Source organism: Ranitomeya variabilis, chromosome 5, assembly GCF_051348905.1.
Source record: "Ranitomeya variabilis isolate aRanVar5 chromosome 5, aRanVar5.hap1, whole genome shotgun sequence".
In the NCBI taxonomy this organism is placed as follows: domain Eukaryota; kingdom Metazoa; phylum Chordata; class Amphibia; order Anura; family Dendrobatidae; genus Ranitomeya; species Ranitomeya variabilis.
In genome coordinates, this window is record NC_135236.1 from 263,021,073 (window position 1) to 263,041,368 (window position 20,296).

General features: G+C 48.6%; 1 protein-coding gene across 6 annotated transcripts in view; it reads right to left on the reverse strand.

The window, feature by feature from the left end:
• The window catches only part of HERC1 (HECT and RLD domain containing E3 ubiquitin protein ligase family member 1), a 194,301-nt gene that overhangs the window by 97,729 nt on the left and 76,276 nt on the right, over positions 1–20,296 (reverse strand). For 5 of the 6 annotated variants that reach the window (XM_077264204.1, XM_077264203.1, XM_077264200.1 and 2 more), the window contains exons 22-26: positions 14,226–14,346; positions 3,675–3,846; positions 2,015–2,339; positions 741–861; positions 434–482 (exon numbers count right to left, since the gene is read on the reverse strand). In XM_077264204.1, coding sequence (XP_077120319.1) covers positions 434–482; positions 741–861; positions 2,015–2,339; positions 3,675–3,846; positions 14,226–14,346 — 788 coding nt within the window. The remainder of the gene's footprint in view (positions 1–433; positions 483–740; positions 862–2,014; positions 2,340–3,674; positions 3,847–14,225; positions 14,347–20,296) is intronic. The other variant, XM_077264201.1, reaches the window with a different exon arrangement.

Genomic DNA, 20,296 nt, shown 5'->3' on the forward strand with positions numbered 1-20,296 from the left:
TCCCCTGAACATGAAACCACTGTTGCGGAGAGAGGAGTCGCCCTTTTTATCTTGAAGGTTTCCTGTCCTTGAAGGGCATATCCCCTCTCTCGTTGGTGTTGTGCTGTCATGGGTGACAGCAAAAAATATCCTTTTGTTTGAGTAACACCTCGATCTGGAAATTTATATCAACTGACATATGCATTTATGTATCTAAAGTGTGCCTTATTTATCAGTCGTGCACGTGCATGAAAGCAGAATTGTAACAAAAGCTTTGTAATCTATTGCTGCTTTTTCTGAGATAGTGTGGATACTACAGAATAAGAACAGAAGATCTTAAACACTGGTATTTAGCATGTATCCAGTCTATTGTATACTGTACATGACAAAACAAATCCAAAAGACATGAATAAAATAAAAAACATCCATTTTAACATCACAAAAAATGTCTCACCTCGTTTTCTATGGGAAGCAAGGTCGGAGTCTGTGTTCTGTCTTCCACTCTAACAAGAGAATATGGGACGTGAGTAAACACAATTGTACAGTATAGAAAACTCCAACTAGCTATAAATTGCAAGTTTAAAAACAAATGCAAAGTAGTTTGCATACAGAATACGCATAAGGTTTTATAATTCATAATATGGAAAGAATAGAACTGTACTGTTTTATTGCTTCCATTTACTTTTTGCAGTACAATATTACCACCAAATACAAATGCACTGCTACCTAGATGTCAAACCTCCCAACGAAAAAGCCCTTACCAAAACATATCCCTCCTCATCAGATTCAGGCTGGGAAAGGTCAGACTCGCTTCTAGATTTGATAAGTCTGTAGTTGGGATGCAACTGGACAGATCTTCTCTCTGCTGTTAAACTTTCACTCCTGGAAATATAAGCTAAAAGGTGAATAGGGAATATTAAACCTGCTACACTACAATAACACTCATACACTGTAGTATTAATTCATAGCTACTTAGTATATGTTGAATTGCACAATACCGTATTTTCCGGCGTATAAGACGACTGGGCGTATAAGACGACCCCCCAACTTTACCAGTTAAAAAATAAAATCTTCTTAAAAGTCGGGGGTCTTCTTATACACCCTATGTCGTCTTATAGGGCCGGTGAATATGTGCCTTATGGGGGGGGGGGAGTGATCCTGATGAGGACGAGGGGGCGTCTCACAGGAAAGTGAGTATCCCCCATTACCTTATCATAGCGCTGCAGCGTGGGGTCTCTGTGCTGGGAGCGGCGGCTGCTGTGCTGTGCTGTGCTGTGCTGTGCTGTGCTGTGGCGGCTCCTCTTCTGCAGTGTGGGGCCTCTGGTGCTGTGGGGCGGTGGCGGCGGCGTATCTTCATACAGTCGGGGCTCCTCCGGCATCTCAAAGACTGGAAGCCCCGCCGGCAACTCCATGGGTACAATGCGGTCAGGTGGCCTCCGGGAAAATGGCCGCTGCTCAGATTCAGATCTCGTCCCGAGATCTCGGGAGACGAGATCTGAATCTGAGCAGTGGCCATTTTCCCGGAGGCAGCTCAATAGGTGCGATGCGGTGGCCCGGCCGCTGGGGGCTGCGCATGCTCAGATTCAGATCTCAACGAGATCTGAATCTAAGCAGCGGCCATTTTCCCGGAGGCCAGCGCATTGTACCGATGGAGTTGCCGGCGGGGCTTCCAGGCTGAGATGCCGGAGGAGCCCCGACTGCATGAAGATACGCCGCCGCCGCCACCGCCCCACAGGCCCCACACTGCAGAAGAGGAGCCGCCACAGCACAGCAGCCGCCGCCGCTCCCAGCACAGAGACCCCACGCTGCAGCGCTATGATAAGGTAATGGGGGATACTCACTTTTCTGTGAGACGCCCCCTCGTCGTCATCAGGATCACTCCCCCCCCCACCCACCATATACACCCGGCGTACAAGGCGATTCCCGGCGTACAAGACGACCCCCGACTTTTAAGAAGATTTTCAGGGGTTAAAAAGTCGTCTTGTACGCCGGAAAATACGGTATATTAGGGTGCGCTCATGTTCCAAACTGCTACCTTGTCATAGCTGCTGTTGCTTCATGCGTGGCCACTGATGAAACTTGCTGCTGTCCATCTTCGGTTGGTGAGTCCAACTGATCAATTACAGGACTGATGCCAAGTAAAAGAAGAGTACAGCGGTGGATGACGGAATTACAAGCAGCAGTATACAGGTCCTGACCTTCAGCTAGGTGCCCACTGTCCCTTCTTCCCTGCACCAACTGTGGCTGTGGCTCTTCCTCTCTAGCGCCTGGGCCAGTGGTTCCATTTGAGCCAAGGCTCATTCTGTCCCGTTCTCGGCTGCGTGCCACCTCGCGGGCTGATAGGAAACATTGAAATATTTCTGTAAGGTGCAACACAAGAGAGACAGGAGGGGAGCTTAGGACAGGAGAACAGTGAGGTCATTGACCTGGAGTGATATCACCATCACATGGGGCATGTGTCAATATAGGGTATAGGCACTAATCAAACTCCTGTGAAAACCTAGCTCCCCTAGAGAGAAAGAAAGTAGTACAAAAAGATACAGGTTCTTAATTATATTATGCGATCCTACACATACATACAAAGTTGTGTATGTACTCCACAGAAAACAGCTTATAATACAAGTAAGTTGGTGCAAATCGATTCAAAGCACCTGGTACATCGGCCACGTCTGCAATCCGTGGCGGTCGTACCAGGTTGATTAGCCGGAATGGTGGGACATCATTGTTGCTATGTGACGCGCAAGTGACAACACGCCAGGCATCAAAATGAAGATTTGCGGATACCAACAGATAAGAGGCAGGTTCTCGGCACTCCCATCCATGGACCAAGTCCAGAGATTCGATTCACATCAACTCGAATAGCAAGATAAGTGTTTAAAACTGTATCCTCCTTCTCATCAATTACTTACCACTCATCAGCAGAATACATCACTTTCATATATACAGAACTGTTGTAACACGATACGGGGGTCAATAAATCAAGCTTTTACATTAATAATCTAGCTTAAAAAGCATTGAAAAGTTGCATAGTTTTGTTGCACCTGGAGGCTGCTCTAAATTTATGCGACTTTCTACATTCAAGTCATTTTCGCCCAGCTCCATCATAGTGGGCCGATCTTTTATGGGATGGGGGCGTGATGACCACTGCTCATCAAACTCATGATGAGTGGTGGTGTTCGTTACGCTACAATCTTACTCTAGCAGCGACGGAGGTAGGATATGTGGTGAGGCGCTGACAATGGGCATGAAGAGACAAGCGCCTCTTCATGAATCAGGAGTGTCTTAACTCCAGCACATCCCCTCATCCAGTATGCCGTGAACAACCCTGGTCTTATTGAATGGGGCCCTTTGTTTTGTGTATGACAAAGCCACCACAGCTCTATACCTGAATCAAAATAGGTGGGTCTGTCAGCTTTGCAAGGTTTCCAGAATTAGTCCGGGTCCTATTGTGTGCGGTGAGCCATATTATTGCAGTGCCCACACTATCAGCATGACCGGTTTGTTATGATGCAGCTAATATCTGCTACTTATGATAAGCATACTCATCATCTGTTGGCAAGAAATAATATTTTTAGTCTAACAATTACTTGTTTGACTTTGTATATGTAAATTTGTCTACTATAATGTGTGTGCATTTTGTGTTTTGGTAAAAATGAAAAAATTAGAAAAATACATTGCTATGAAAAGATACTAACTGCCAGCAGTAAGATGCTCATGATCACGGTCTTCCTCCTCTTCTTCCTGTTCAGGGTGTCCCTCTTCTCTTTCTCTTTCTGCTTGTTCCTCCAGTTCAGCCTCTTCATCTATCGTCCTAGTGAATGAGTTCTCTTGGGAGCCTAAATCAGCAGATTCCTGATTTTCTGATACCTGACAAAAGAACACAGAAAACAATCTAATACACTCCACTGCAATCTCAAAACTGCAAAGTAGTAGTATATAAAATGCTAAATTATTTTAGGATAAAAAGAAAAGGAGATTTTTGTGTACTCACCGTAAAATCTTTTTCTCCGAGCCAATCATTGGGGGACACAGGACCATGGGTGTTATGCTGCTTGCCACTAGGAGGACACTAAGTAAACACAGAGTTAACTCCTCTTCTGCAGTATACACCCCCTGACTGGCCAGTAACGACTCAGTTCGGTAGTAAAGCAGTAGGAGTAAAACCAAGACAAGTAAACTATGTCCAAAACTGAGAAACAAAATACAACAACAAACAGCCAATAGGCTAACAGGGTGGGTGCTGTGTCCCCCAATGATTGGCTTGGAGAAAAAGATTTTACGGTGAGTACACAAAAATCTCCTTTTCTCCTACGCCTCATTGGGGGACACAGGACCATGGGACGTCCCAAAGCAGTCCCTGGGTGGGGAGCAATTGCACTGCTAAAAACCCCATGTACCACTGGCTCACTGAGGTACCGCTGTCGGCAGAATGCGCCTGCCAAGGGCAGCGTCTGCCGAAGCCTGGGTATGGATGTGATAGTGCTTCGTGAAGGTATGCAGACTGGACCAAGTCGCAGCTTTACAAAGCTGTAGTGAGGAAGCCTGGTGCCGAATGGCCCAAGAAGCACCGACTGACCCGAGTCGAATGCGCCTTAATCCCTGCTGGGACAGGGGTGTTCTTGACGCGGTAGGATTCCTGAATAGTGGAGGGAATCCACTTGGCTAGAGTTGCCTTTGAGGCAGGTAGACCTTTCCTATGTCCCCCTGGAAGCACGAACAGGACATCAGACTTACGGAAGGGAGCCGTGTGAGATATGTACCGCCGAAGAGCTCTAACCACATCCAGAGTATGGAGAGCTTTCTCGATACGATGGGTTGGTGCCGGACAGAATGACGGCAAGACAATGTCCTCATTTAGATGAAAGGAGGAGACGACTTTAGGTAGGAAAGAGGGAGAGGTTCTCAAAACTACCTAGTCTGAGTGAAAAATCAGGAACGGGTGTCGGCAAGAGAGCCGCCAACTCAGAAACTCTCCTGATTGACGTAATTGCCACGAGAAAGACCATCTTCCATGAGAGGAGGGTGAGAGAGATGTCCTGCAATGGTTCGAAAGGGGCCTCCTGAAGAACTCCGAGAACCAAGTTAAGATCCCATGATGCCAAAGGCATTCTATAGGGAGGGACCACCCGGGAGACTCCTTGGATGAACGTCTTAACCGGCAGTCTGGTAGCGATCTTTCGTTGGAATAGAACAGACAATGCGGACACTTGTCCCTTGAGCGAGCTTAGGGCAAGGCCTGACTAAACCAGATTGGAGAAACTTCAGAATGGACGGAATGGATAAGACCAAAAGGAGAACGTCCATGGGTATTGCACCATGAAAAGAAGATGCGCCAGGAGCGATGATAAATACGCATGGATACGGGTTAGATAGCGCGAATCATGGTAGAAGAAACCCCTGGAGAGAATCCGGCTTGGGCTAAAATCCAGGATTCAACGGCCACGCCGTCAAAGACAGGACCCCGGAGTTCGGGTGGCAAATCGGGCCCTGTGAGAGAAGATCCGTGCGATCTGGAAGGCGCCAGGGGGTGTCGGCGACCATTTGGACGAGTTCCGCGTACCATGCTCGGCGCGGCCAGTCTGGCGCGACGAGAATCACCGGTCTTCCCCTCTGCTCTGATCTTCTTGATGACTCTCGGGAGCAGAGGAAGAGGCGGAAATATGTATGGCAGCTGGAACCGATGCCACGACAGGACCAGAGCATCTGCCCCGATGGCGCAAGGATCGCGGGAACGAGCAATGAACTGGGGAACCTGGTTGTTGAACCTTGAGGCCTTAAGATCCACATCCGGCGTCCCCCAGCGAAGGCAAATCTGCTGGAAGACTTCCAGATGGAGGGACCACTCGCCCGAGGCAAGACCTTGGCGACTGAGGAAGTCCGCTACCCAATTCTCCACGCCCGGTATGTGGATCGCCGAGATGAGCGAGTGATTGGTCTCGGCCCAGCGCAGGATGTGGGAGACTTCGAGCATGGCTGCCCTGCTGCGGGTTCCCCCTTGTCGGTTGATGTACACCACAGCTGTGGCATTGTTAGATTGAATTCTGATGGAATGGCCTGCGAGAAGGTGGTGAAAGTTGCGTAAGGCAAGAGTAATCGCTCGAATCTCCAAGATATTGATTGGGAGACACGACTCTTGTGGACCAACGACCCTGTGCCGTGTGGTGATTGAAAACTGCGCCCCAGCCCAACAGGCTGGCATCGGTGGTCACCACTAACCAGCTCACTGGGAGAAAGGACTTCCCTTGGTTCAGGGAGGACTGTAGCGTCCACCATCTGAGGGTCTGACTGACCTGTGGGGGCAGGCGAAAACGATGGTCGAGGGAAAACGGGCTCCTGTCCCAGGCTAACAGTAGCGCCTGTTGCAGGGGACGGAGATGGAACTGCGCGAACGGAACGGCTTCCATTGCCGCAACCATTTTCCCGAGGATGCGCATTGCGAAGCGAATGGAGTGAGGGACTGGGCGGGAGAGCTTGTGCGCTCCCTGTTGTAAGGATAAAACCTTCTCTGGAGGGAGAATGACCAACCCGCGGGAAGAGTCCAAAATCATGCCCAGGAAGCAGATTTGCTGAGCTGGCACTGGAGATGATTTCTCGAAGTTGATCTTCCAACCCAGGCGAGAAAGAATCCACGGCGATACTTACAGACTCCTCGCAGGCAGACTGGGACGGACCCCTGATTAATAGGTCGTCCAGATAGGGCAGAACTACCACTCCCCGAGCGTGAAGAATGGCCATGACAGCTGCCATGACCTTTGTGAAGACTCTGGGGGCGGCGGCAGGACCGAAGGGCAAGGCCACAAACTGGAAGTGTTCTTCTTGGACTGCGAAGCGCAGGAACTGCTGATGAGAGGGAAAAATTGGAATATGTAGATAAGCATCCTTGATGTCTATGGATGCAAGGAACTCTTTTTCCAGGGATGCGACAACGGAAAGGAGAGAGTCCATCCTGAAGTGTCGGACCCGTACGAACTTGTTAAGCAGTTTAGGATGCAGTATGGGCCGTAGAGTCCCATCCTTCTTCGGGACCACGAAAAGGTTGGAGTAAAACCCCTTGAACCTTTGGTCTCGAGGGACCGGAGCGATGACACAGTCCCTTTGAAGCCCCTGTATGGCTTGAAGAAGATGTGACGCCCTTGATTTGGGGGGAGAAGACTGGAAGAAGCGCGGATGGGGAGTGGAAGAAAACTCGATTTTGTATCCGGAAGACACGAGCTCTCTGACCCACTCGTCGTGAACGACGGAGAGCCAATTTTGACGGAACGAAAAGAAGGCGTCCGCCTACTTTGTCGGTGTCCACCGGACACGTCGGTGAGTCATTGTGTAGAAGGTTTAAGGGATGCGGGTGGCTTAGGGGCAGAAGGTCTCGGTCTGGGTTTCCAGGAATGGTTTGGTCTGTATGAGACCTGGGGATTTCTGTTTTCCCACCGTCCCGAACAAGGGGAAGAGGAGGACCAACTGGAGTTGTTACGAAAGGATCGGAATCGAAACTGCTGTTGATTCCAAAAAGGCCGGGCAGGTTTTTGCTGGGGAAGAAATTTACTCTTCCCTCCGGTGGTGTCAGAAATGATTTGGTCTAGTTTCTCCCCAAATAAACGGCCAGCTTGGTAAGGTAGAGAAGTCAGCGACTTCTTAGAAGCAGAATCTGCTCGCCAATCGCGGAGCCATAAGGCCCTCCTGATGGAAATTGCGTTTGCAGCCTCTTGCGCTGCGCAATTAGCCGCATCTATGGAAGCGTTAACCACGAAATCTCCGGCCTGAGCTAACTGGTTAGCTAGTCTGGCCGCCTCTGGGGGAAGATTACTGCCATGGACGGTAGAGGTTAACACCTCTGCCCAGGCAACCATTGCCTTAGCCACCCAGGTAGCTGCAAAAGATGGAACGAGAGCTGCTCCTGAGGCCTCAAAGACTGAGCGAGCCAGATAGTCAATTTGACGGTCAGAAGGATTTTTGACTGATGAACCGTCGGACAAGGATAAGACTGTTTTGGATGCGAGTCGCAATACGGCAGGATCCACAGAAGGAGAGAGAAGCAACTCCTTCACCAGGTCCTTGGAGAAAGGATATTTAGCTTCCGTGACTTTTTGAGCCGTAAAACGCTTCTCTGGGTGTTCCCTGTGTTTTTGGATAAGGTCCTGAAACTCGGGGTGATTAGCAAATATCTTTTGGACGCGTTTAGTCTTTTTGAAAGATAGAACGTGTTCCTGAGAGGAAACAGATTCGTCGTCCACCATTAGTGTTTTGTTGACTGCCTCAATAAGGGAGTCAAGTGTCTCCTGACCGACAGAGGAGTCTTGGGTCAAAGATTCCTCCGACTCGTATATTGAGTCATGTACGCTGCGACCCTCAGGGGAGCGGGAAGATGAGCTCACAGATGCTGAAGCTCGAGCATAGACGGGAGATGAGGGAAGGGTTCTTTTCCTGGCACCCCGAGAGTCCCGTAGAACGGTACGCCCCCTGTGGTCGGACGGCCCCGCACCGTCGCCAGATTCCGTCGCAGCCGACGAAGGAGAGTTCTGGCTTAAGGAGGGCCCACGGAAAGAGTCCAATGCCTTGACCAAGGACTCCATTGAACGTGACAGGGACGCGGCCCACTCAGGAGGGTTAGGCTCGGCGGGGTCGGTGGAGACATTGGAGATGGCGGCAGAAGGCGGCTGCGCACAGGCCGGGTCACAGTTCTGGCACAAAGGGGTATTGTGGGCACGTGGCAACGCAGAATTGCAAGTGGCACATGAAGTAAAAGACACTGTGCTTTTTATTGCCCCTTTTTGCGTCCTTAGATTGAGACATAGTGTTTGTCTATACTCCGAGTAAACTGCGATAGCAGGGCTATGGGAGCAGAGAAGGGGTTAAAGGGCCACTGTCACCCCCCCCAGCCGTTATAAACTAAAAGAGCCACCTTGTGCAGCAGTAATGCTGCAGTCTAACAAGGTGGCTCTTTTAGTTTTTGATTCATTTATTACCTCAAAAAAGCGTTTTAAAAATTGGCCACACATACCAGATATTGTACCAGGAGGCGGTCCGAAGCGTCCTGTATGAAGCTCCCAACTGCCGTCACTCTTCTCTTCAGGGGCGATGGTACCCGCCCCCTGAGCGCTGTTATCTTCTGAAATCCGGCGCCTGCGCTGTGCGAGCCTGCCTGGGGCCTGCGCAGTGTTCATTGTCAGTGTGGCCACACTGTTGCTGAATCCCCCGCCCCGCACTGTTATTCATTATGCACAGTGCGGGGCTGGAGTTCCTGGGCATGCGCACTGCGCTGTTTAGACGCTCCCCAGCTCCCCCGCCTTCCCAGGAACCCCAGCCCCGCACTGTGCATAATGAATAACAGTGCGGGGCGGGGGATTCAGCAACAGTGTGGCCGCACTGACAATGAACACTGCGCAGGCCCCAGGCAGGCACGCACAGCGCAGGCGCCGGATTTCAGAAGATAAAAGCGCTCAGGGGGCGGGTACCATCGCCCCTGAAGAGAAGAGTGACGGCAGTTGGGAGCTTCATACAGGACGATTCGGACCGCCTCCTGGTACAATATCTGGTATGTGTGGCCAATTTTTAAAACGCTTTTTTGAGGTAATAAATGAATCAAAACCTAAAAGAGCCACCTTGTTAGACTGCAGCATTACTGCTGCACAAGGTGGCTCTTTTAGTTTATAATGGCTGGGGGGGGGGTGACAGTGGCCCTTTAAGCTTTTCCCTATGGAGTGGAGCAGCTTACCCACGGTCCTGTGCTGGTGTCCCCGGGGAGGAGAGAGGGAAGGCAGCATTTTCGGCTGAATTTTTCCTGCTGAAGTGGAGTCCCAAGATGGTGCCAGAGATTTGCAGGGTACTTCTCGTTCAGAGTGAGAAGCGCCTGAGTAGTGGGCGGGGCTTGGACGGTGGACGGGAATTTTAAGTTGCGGCCTAGTCCGGCAGTAGAAGCCGGGGACTAAATTTATGGAGCCGGCCGGCGGAACACACCGGCAGCCGCGCCGCCGCGCCTGATGACCACCGCTGGCATCTAGCCAGCGGTATCTCTCCCCGGGGACCCGGACCGCACCTTCCCACGCAGGCAGCGTGAGAAAGGGTATTACTCACCGAGGAGGGTTGCCTGCAGCTCGATCGATCCTCCCTATGCCGGGGTATGGAGAGCGTCTGCGTCTTCAGATGTGCCTGCCGCAGGGGACTTACGGAAATGCCTGCCGCAGGGGACTTACGGAAACGCCTGCCGCAGGGGACTTACGGAAACGCCTGCCGCAGGGGACTTACGGAAACGCCTGCCGCAGGGGACTTACGGAAACGCCTGCCGCAGGGGACTTACGGAAACGCCTGCCGCAGGGGACTTACGGAAACGCCTGCCGCAGGGGACTTACGGAAACGCCTGCCGCAGGGGACTTACGGAAACGCCTGCCGCAGGGGACTTACGGAAACGCCTGCCGCAGGGGACTTACGGAAACGCCTGCCGCAGGGGACTTACGGAAACGCCTGCCGCAGGGGACTTACGGAAACGCCTGCCGCAGGGGACTTACGGAAACGCCTGCCGCAGGGGACTTACGGAAACGCCTGCCGCAGGGGACTTACGGAAACGCCTGCCGCAGGGGACTTACGGAAACGCCTGCCGCAGGGGACTTACGGAAACGCCTGCCGCAGGGGACTTACGGAAACGCCTGCCGCAGGGGACTTACGGAAACGCCTGCCGCAGGGGACTTACGGAAACGCCTGCCGCAGGGGACTTACGGAAACGCCTGCCGCAGGGGACTTACGGAAACGCCTGCCGCAGGGGACTTACGGAAACGCCTGCCGCAGGGGACTTACGGAAACGCCTGCCGCAGGGGACTTACGGAAACGCCTGCCGCAGGGGACTTACGGAAACGCCTGCCGCAGGGGACTTACGGAAACGCCTGCCGCAGGGGACTTACGGAAACGCCTGCCGCAGGGGACTTACGGAAATGCCTGCCGCAGGGGACTTACGGAAATGCCTGCCGCAGGGGACTTACGGAAATGCCTGCCGCAGGGGACTTACGGAAATGCCTGCCGCAGGGGACTTACGGAAATGCCTGCCGCAGGGGACTTACGGAAATGCCTGCCGCAGGGGACTTACGGAAATGCCTGCCGCAGGGGACTTACGGAAACGCCTGCCGCAGGGGACTTACGGAAACGCCTGCCGCAGGGAACTTACGGAAACGCCTGCCGCAGGGGACTTACGGAAATGCCTGCCGCAGGGGACTTACGGAAATGCCTGCCGCAGGGGACTTACGGAAATGCCTGCCGCAGGGGACTTACGGAAATGCCTGCCGCAGGGGACTTACGGAAATGCCTGCTGCAGGGGACTTACGGCTACTGTGGGGTCTACGTGACGCCGAGGTGAGGGCATAATTTCGGATGAGCCCGGGAGATGCACATAAGAGATTTGCTCTATGTGCTCGCCCTCTTACAGGGGGGAGATCGGGACCGCGTAGGAACCGTTGCTCTGGTGTAGCTTAGGCATGCCCCAGTCGTCGCAGGAGAGGTACGGGGAGGTATACTCGCCGTGCTCGCCTGTTGATGTTTCAGGGGAGAGCGGACCCTGAAAAGGAATCCGTCGCCCCCTTCACTCCGTTATTTAAAAAATAAAAATTTACAGAAAATAAAAGTAAAACAAAAAATGGTGGGGTCTGGAACAGACCCAAGTGCCTCCTACAGACACTAAGCAAGAACTGAGTCGTTACTGGCCAGTCAGGGGTTGTATACTGCAGAGGAGGAGTTAACTCTTTGTGTTTACTTACTGTCCTCCTAGTGGCAAGCAGCATAACAACCATGGTCCTGTGTCCCCCAATGAGGCGTAGGAGAAAGTGGGACACATTTACTCCTTGGTGGTTTCTCAACACTCTGTAGGGCTCTCAAATTCAACCAGCAGGTGAATATGGAGAACTGTGCATCGCATTTACTCCCAATCCTTTATCTCCACCCTGAATCAAAAAGTCACAAATAAACCTAAGTTTGTTTTTCGAACACTGCATAGACACCTTCCAGTCATATTTATTTTCACAAGAAACAACCGGAAAGGACATTACAGTCTCTATAGAGGTTATAGTTTTTCCTAGAAAGATGAAGCTGCCTATTTACCAGTGCACTGATTGTCAGATTAGTAGAAAAGGAGTAAACAAAATAGTTATACCTCAGGAACCCAAGGATGCAATAAAAAAAAAAAAAAAAGTTACATTTGGCCTGAGGGACTGGAGAATAATTAGTCATTTTTGATAGCTTTAAAGAATACCTATTATCTGTCTGGTGTGGCCCTTTTTATACATTTTAGAATTAAAAAAAAAAAAAAAAAAAGGGACCATCGAACAAAATTGGGATCCAAACTTCAGAATGCGAGATGCCAGCATGCATAGTGAGAGGTCCTCACTGGCAAAGTGCAAGATCTTGAGTCTTCTAACAATATCTTGTACTTTTACTTTTAACTAAAGCAGTGCTGCCACATTACGCGCCCAGCAATTCGCTCAGTAACTACGGTGCACGTAATGTGGCAGCACTGTTCTAGTAAGATGTGCAAGATCTCACAATAACAGCAGAGATCTCACACTTTGCCAGTGAGGGAGGCGCAGATGGATCTCCCAACCTGGATGTTCAAACAGAAGCAGGTCTCACTTCCTCCAGATGTATGTGATTTGTCCGTAGAAGAGTAAAGCCAGCGCTGATTGGCCGCAGAGATTGTGTGACAATGTCATGCGATCCCTGGGAGAGCCAGTGCTGATACTGCAGAAATGGTGACAGCACCGTAGGCGAGATTAGGTGTTATTTTAAAGGTGGAAACATAGGGATTGAAAAGGGGCTGTTTAAGTAGTGAACAACCCCTTTAAGAGCAGATGTATTCAATTATTTATGTATATAATTGCACAGATTTAGAACATACATTCAACGGCACGCTTTACACAGACATGTCAAACTTAAAGGGAATCTAAGAATTCTCAACACTCCTTAGCAGTCTATATGGACATGCAGGTCAGAAAAAGTTGAATAAAATGGTACCTTGATATCTGTGAGCTGATGGCCTTAATCTAGTGAAATCTACATTTTTCTAAATATGTAAATGAGGTGTTAAGACCAGGACATAGTTCTCACCGAGGGTCTGCCTCCGACGGTATATACTAATACTCCCTGAATGACATCGACCAATCAAAAGCACGCAACAACATACAGGGTAATAAAGAACACACCCCTGTATAGCTTAGAACAGGTTTCTTAGTGAGAGACATGTAATGACAGATTGTCTGCTCTCTCTGCAGAGCTGTGTGTGATTACAAAGTGCCGGGAGAAGCGCTCACCTCAGAGTGATTACTAACACTACTTCTTCAGGTTTTACCACAGCAGCCAGTGTGGGGGTAGGGTCAACACAGCTAATATTTGTCCCAATATAAACACTTCTATCAGCTCTCTATTAATAGTGTTGTCAGCCCTGCTGAGCTGCCTCTTCCCCTACACTGGCTGTAGTGTCGAAAGCTAAAGGTGTATGTATCACACTTGTATCTGTAGTACGCCAGCCACTTTGTAATCACACACAGCTCTGCATTAAGATCAGTGAGAGGAGACTGTCATTACATATCTCACACACAAGAAAGCCTGCTATAAGCAATTGTGGGAGCGTGTTCTTCTTTCCCCTGCATGTTGTCGCTTGCTTAGGATTACGCAACGCCATACAGAGGAAGAAGTACACGCCCCAAAGGCAGATTACAAGGAAGATCTTTGTCTTCCCCAGATATTAACAGCATGTTTACATAGTAAGAAAAAGTTGGATTTCTCTGAAATAATACATCAGATTGCAGATATCAAAGTATCATTTTATTCAACTCATATAGACGGCTTAAGAGGGTTCATTCTTGTGACAGGTTCCTTTTAAATGCTCAATGTCTTCAAGACAAGTGATCAGTATTAAAACAGCTAGATCAGCTGCTGCTGCTACTGGAAAAACTGTATAAGGTAAAATCACATGGCAGGTTTGTTACAATTGTTCCATTCATGTGAATCCATGTGCCACAGGTGAGATGTCACTCATGTACATGGCAGGGAATAATAAACTAGCTGTGATTTGTCCCACCCTGAATGCACTTGTAACAAAGTTGATGAAATGTCCATCTGTGGCTTTAAAGGTTTGTGTGGATTTGTCTATACTATCCTATCTAGCAATATAATGTTAACTCTAACGCACCAACAAGTTTCCTAAATACGGTAACTAAAATACCTAATAACAATATAAAAAAGCTATTTAGGCAAGTTCTGACAAAAGGACATACCCATCTCTCTCTGGATGATGAGCGAGTTTGGACGAGTTCCATGTTCTTACAGGCAAGCAAGCGACTCCTGACCTTGTACACACATCGAAATACCTCCGCTAGAGATTTCCCTGGCTGGTACCTAAGTAAATGGAATAGAAGAATTCAGATAATTAGAACTACTAAAAATATCTTCTTAGAGCAAGACATTGCATATGGGGATACAATTTAAATCATTTCTCAAAATGGTAAATAACCTTATTAATTTACATTATCTTGATCTTATAAATTATCTAATGTATTCAATTTTCATTTTCCTAAAATCCTGAATGGCTAATCTGCCTGGTTATGCAGTGATACAAGTGTGATGGTTGTGCCATTACATAACTAGGTAAACCTATGATTCACATATCTGGGTGGCACATGAGCATTTTCAAATTACTCATTATTAGTGATGAGCGAGTATACTCATTGCTCGGGTTTTCCCGAGCACGCTCGGGTGGTCTCCGAGTATTTGTAACTGCTCGGAGACTTAAGGTACCTTCACACTAAGCGACTTTACAACGATAACGATAGCGATCCGTGACGTTGCAGCGTCCTGGATAGCGATATCGTTGTGTTTGACACGCAGCAGCGATCAGGATCCCGCTGTGAGATCGCTGGTCGTTGCTGAAAGTCCAGAACTTTATTTCGTCGCTGGATCACCCGCTGACATCGCTGAGTCGGTGTGTGTGACACCGATCCAGCGATGTCTTCACTGGTAACCAGGGTAAACATCGGGTTACTAAGCGCAGGGCCGCGCTTAGTAACCTGATGTTTACCCTGGTTACCATTGTAAAAGTAAAAAAAAAAAAAAAACATACTCACATTCCGGTGCCCGGCGTCTGCTTCCCTGCACTCCTCCTGCATCCTGTGTAAGTGCCGGCCGTAAAGCAGAGCGGTGACGTCACCGCTCTGCTCTGTGGGAGATGCCGGAGATGTTCGGCGCTGACACAGGATGCAGGAGGAGTGCAGGGAAGCGGACTCCGGGCACCGGAATGTGAGTATGTGGTGTTTTTTTTTTTAATTTTACAATGGTAACCAGGGTAAACATCGGGTTACTAAGCGTGGCCCTGCGCTTAGTAACCCGATGTTTACCCTGGTTACCAGGGGACTTCGGCATCGTTGGTCGCTGGAGAGTCGTCTGTGTGACAGCTCTCCAGCGACCACACAACGACTAAACAGCGATGCTGCAGCGATCGGCATCGTTGTCTGTATCGCTGCAGCGTCGCTTAGTGTGAAGGTACCTTACGTTTTCATCGCCTTAGCTGCATGATTTACGGCTGCTAGCCAGACTGAGTACATGTGGGGGTTGCCTGGGAATCCCCTCATGTATTCAAGCTGTCTATCAGCTGTAAATCATGCAGCTGCGGCAACAAAAACTAAATCTCCGATCACTAAAAAATACTCGGAGACCACCCGAGCAACGAGTATACTCGCTTATCACTACTCATTAATAATTACTTGATTTTTAGGGAAACTGCTCTTTTACCAAGTGACTGCTTGTTAAACAATCACATCACTGTAGGGGTTAATAGCCGTGCGGTTTTCGTCTATGTCCTGGCCATTTCGGCCTACCGTAAGGGCTCATTCAGACATTAGTTATTTCTCTTCCAAGCACAGAAAATTATTTTCATCCATGTTTTTGATCAGATTTTTATCTGATATGAATTTGGTCAATGTGTCAGTTTTTTCCATCATCGTTTCCTCATTTTTTCCTCAAGAGCAGTCAAAAAACCCAAAAGCCCTGACAGAGTCTTAGTGGAAAACCACATGGCTGGCATCCAAGTGCTGTTCAATTTTTTTTCTCAGACCCGTAGATTGGAGAGTTTGATCTGTGACTTGGATTAAACACGGACATGTCTCCATGTTTCTGTGCGATCATGTGAGCAACCCCATAGAACTCATGGCCATTATAGTCTTTATGGAAAAAACACTTCTAGAACTCGAACACGAAAAAACTGACACCTGAATGAGCCTTGAAGAAGCTTTGCCCACCACATTTTGTTTGCTTGGTGCTTACCCAGGAAAAGCTCCCTTACATGAGAAGCATATATCCATTTGACCCTAGTTACCTAATGGAGGCCATCCTCTGGCCTCCTTTGAGATGGTATGTCAGAATAGTCATTTTTCTTTACTGTATAGAACAGCATAAGCCAACTGCACGATTTTTCCCATAGGCATTCTAAAAAAAGGAGATTTTTGTGTACTCACCGTAAAATCTCTTTCTCTTAGCCTCTAATTGGGGGACACAGGACCATGGGTGTTATGCTGCTGTCCACTAGGAGGCGACACTATGCATAATCTGAAAAAGATTAACTGTGGCTCCTCCTGTGCAGTATACACCCCTGGACGGCATCAGCCTTCTCCAGTTTTGTGCAAAAGCAGTAGGAGGAACATAACATGAATAACATAATTATGCCTGTAAGAAGGCAACTATGTACGAGCTCAAGAAACAATATGAGAACTCAACAGTTACAACAGCCCGGAAAGGGCAACAGGGTGGGAGCTGTGTCCCCCAATTAGAGGCTAAGAGAAAGAGATTTTACGGTGAGTACACAAAAATCTCCTTTACTCTGTCGCCTCATTGGGGGACACAGGACCATGGGACGTCCTAAAGCAGTCCCTGGGTGGGAAGCAATGGACGAATATTGTGCAGACAGGCCCGTACACTTAGGGCACCGCCGCCTGCAGGACACGTCTACCCAGGCTCGCGTCCGCTGAGGACTGGGTATGAACCCTGTAGTGTTTAGTAAACGTGTGTAAGCTAGTCCAAGTGGCCGCCTTACACACTTGTTGTGCCGAAGCCTGGTGCCGAATGGCCCAGGAGGCCCCTACCGCCCGTGTAGAGTGTGCCGTAATACCGGCTGGAAGAGGAGAATTCTTAAGGCGATACGCCTCTTGTATGGTGGATTTGATCCACCTGGCAAGAGTAGCTTTGGAAGCTGGCATACCCTTGTGGCCGCCTTCCGGAAGGAGGAAAAGGGAATCAGACCTCCGGAAGGACGCAGTCCTAGACACGTATATACGCAAAGCCCTGACAAGGTCAAGCGTATGCAGAGCCTTCTCCACTCTATGAACCGGAACCGGACAAAGGGATGGTAGTGAAATTTCCTCATTGAGGTGGAAGTCGGACACAACCTTTGGGAGGAAGGATGGGACCGTACGAAGAACTACCTTGTCCTGGTGAAATGCCAGGAAAGGCCGTCTGCAGGAGAGTGCTGTCAGTTCAGACACCCTGCGTAGCGAGGTGATTGCCACCAGGAAAACCACCTTCTGGGAAAGAAGGCGGAGCGGGACCTCCTTAAGAGGTTCGAAGGGTGGTTCCTGCAATGCTGTCAGGACCAGGTTGAGGTCCCACGTTTCTAGTGGTCGTCTGTAGGGGGGAACCAATCGGGAAACCCCCTGAAGGAAAGTCCTTACTTGCGGCTTGGTAGCAATGCGCCTTTGGAAAAGCACTGAGAGGGCTGACACCTGGCTCTTAAGCGAGCCCAAGGACAGCCTGGCCTCCAGACCCGATTGAAGAAAACCAAGTACTTTGGGTATGGAATAAGGGAGTGGGATCTGGCCACGAGATTCGCACCAGGTAAAGAAAGCTTTCCAGGTACGGTAATAAATCTTGGCAGAGGCTGGTTTCCGTGCTCTGATCATGGTTCCAATGACATCTGCCGAGAGCCCTGCCTGGGTTAGAACCCAGGTCTCAAGGGCCACGCCGTCAAATTGAGAGCCCCTGAGTTCTGGTGGTAGAACGGCCCTTGTGATAGAAGATCGTGGCGGTCGGGGAGACGCCAAGGAGCGTCTGCTGTGAGTTGTACGATGTCGGCGTACCATGTGCGTCTGGGCCAGTCTGGTGCAATGAGGATGGTTGGAACTCCCTCTTGTTTGATCTTCCTCACCACTCTGGATATCAGGGGGAGAGGTGGAAAAATGTACAGAAGCTGGAACTGGGTCCAGTCCTGAACCAGAGCGTCTGCTCCGAGCGACCGCGGATCGTGTGTTCTGGCAATGAAGTTGGAGACCTTGGCATTGAAATGGGATGCCATTAGGTCCACATCCGGGGTCCCCCAGCGGAGACAGATCTGTTGAAAAATTTCGGGATGGAGAGACCACTCTCCCGAGTCTATTCCTTGTCGGCTGAGGAAGTCTGCTTCCCAGTTGTCCACACCCGGAATGTGGACCGCCGAAAGAACCGACCCTGTGTCCTCCGCCCAGCGGAGGATATGTGACACTTCCCGCATCGCCTGGGTACTGCGGGTACCCCCTTGATGATTCACATACAGGTCCTTCTCAAAAAATTAGCATATAGTGTTAAATTTCATTATTTACCATAATGTAATGATTACAATTAAACTTTCATATATTATAGATTCATTATCCACCAACTGAAATTTGTCAGGTCTTTTATTGTTTTAACCCCTTAAGCCCCGAGGGTGGTTTGCACGTTAATGACCAGGCCAATTTTTACAATTCTGACCACTGTCCCTTTATGAGGTTATAACTCTGGAACGCTTCAACGGATCTTGGCGATTCTGACATTGTTTTCTCGTGACATATTGTACTTCATGTTAGTGGTAAAATTTCTTCGATATAACTTGCGTTTATTTGTGAAAAAAACGAATATTTGGCGAAAATTTTAAAAATTTCGCAATTTTCCAACTTTGAATTTTTATGCCCTTAAATCACAGACATATGTCACACAAAATACTTAATAAATAACATTTCCCACATGTCTACTTTACATCAGCACAATTTTGGAACCAAAATTTTTTTTTGTAACGGAGTTATAAGGGTTAAAAGTTGACCAGCAATTTCTCATTTTTACAACACCATTTTTTTTTAGGGACCACATCTCATTTGAAGTCATTTTGACGGGTCTATATGATAGAAAATACCCAAGTGTGACACCATTCTAAAAACTGCACCCCTCAAGGTACTCAAAACCACTTTCAAGAAGTTTATTAACCCTTCAGGTGTTTCACAGGAATTTTTGGAATGTTTAAATAAAAATGAACATTTAACTTTTTTTCACACAAAATTTATTTCAGCTCCAATTTGTTTTATTTTACCAAGGGTAACAGGAGAAAATAGACCCCAAAAGTTGTTGTACAATTTGTCCTGAGTACGCTGATACCCCATATGTGGGGGTAAACCACAGTTTGGGCGCATGGCAGAGCTTGGAAGCAAAGGAGCGCCATTTGACTTTTCAATGCAAAATTGACTGGAATTGAGATGGGACGCCATGTTGCATTTGGAGAGCCCCTGATGTGCCTAAACATTGAAACCCCTAACAAGTGACACCATTTTGGAAAGTAGACCCCCTAAGGAACTTATCTAGATGTGTGGTGAGCACTTTGACCCAACAAGTGCTTTACAGAAGTTTATAATGCAGAGCCGTAAAAATAAAAAATCATATTTTTTCACAAAAATGATCTTTTCACCCCCAATTTTTTATTTTCCCAAGGGTGAGAGAAGAAATTGGACCCCAAAAATTGTTGTGCAATTTGTCCTGAGTACGCTGATACCCCATATGTGGGTGTAAACCATTGTTTGGGCGCAGGGCAGAGCTCGGAAGGGAAGGAGCGCCATTTGACTTTTCAATGCAAAATTGACTGGAATTGAGATGGGACGCCATGTTGCATTTAGAGAGCCCTTGATGTGCCTAAACATTGAAACCCCTAACAAGTGACACCATTTTGGAAAGTAGACCCCCTAAGGAACTTATCTAGATGTGTGGTGAGCACTTTGACCCAACAAGTGCTTCACAGAAGTTTATAATGCAGAGCCGTAAAAATAAAAAATCATATTTTTTCACAAAAATGATCTTTTCACCCCCATTTTTTTATTTCCCCAAGGGTAAGAGAAGAAATTAGACCACAAAAGTTGTTGTGCAATTTGTCCTGAGTACGACGATACCCCATATGTGGGTGTAAACCATTGTTTGGGCGCATAGCAGAGCTCAGAAGGGAAGAAGCGCTATTTTACTTTTCAATGCAAAATTGACTGGAATTAAGATGGGATGCCATGTTGCGTTTGGAGAGCCCCTGATGTGCCTA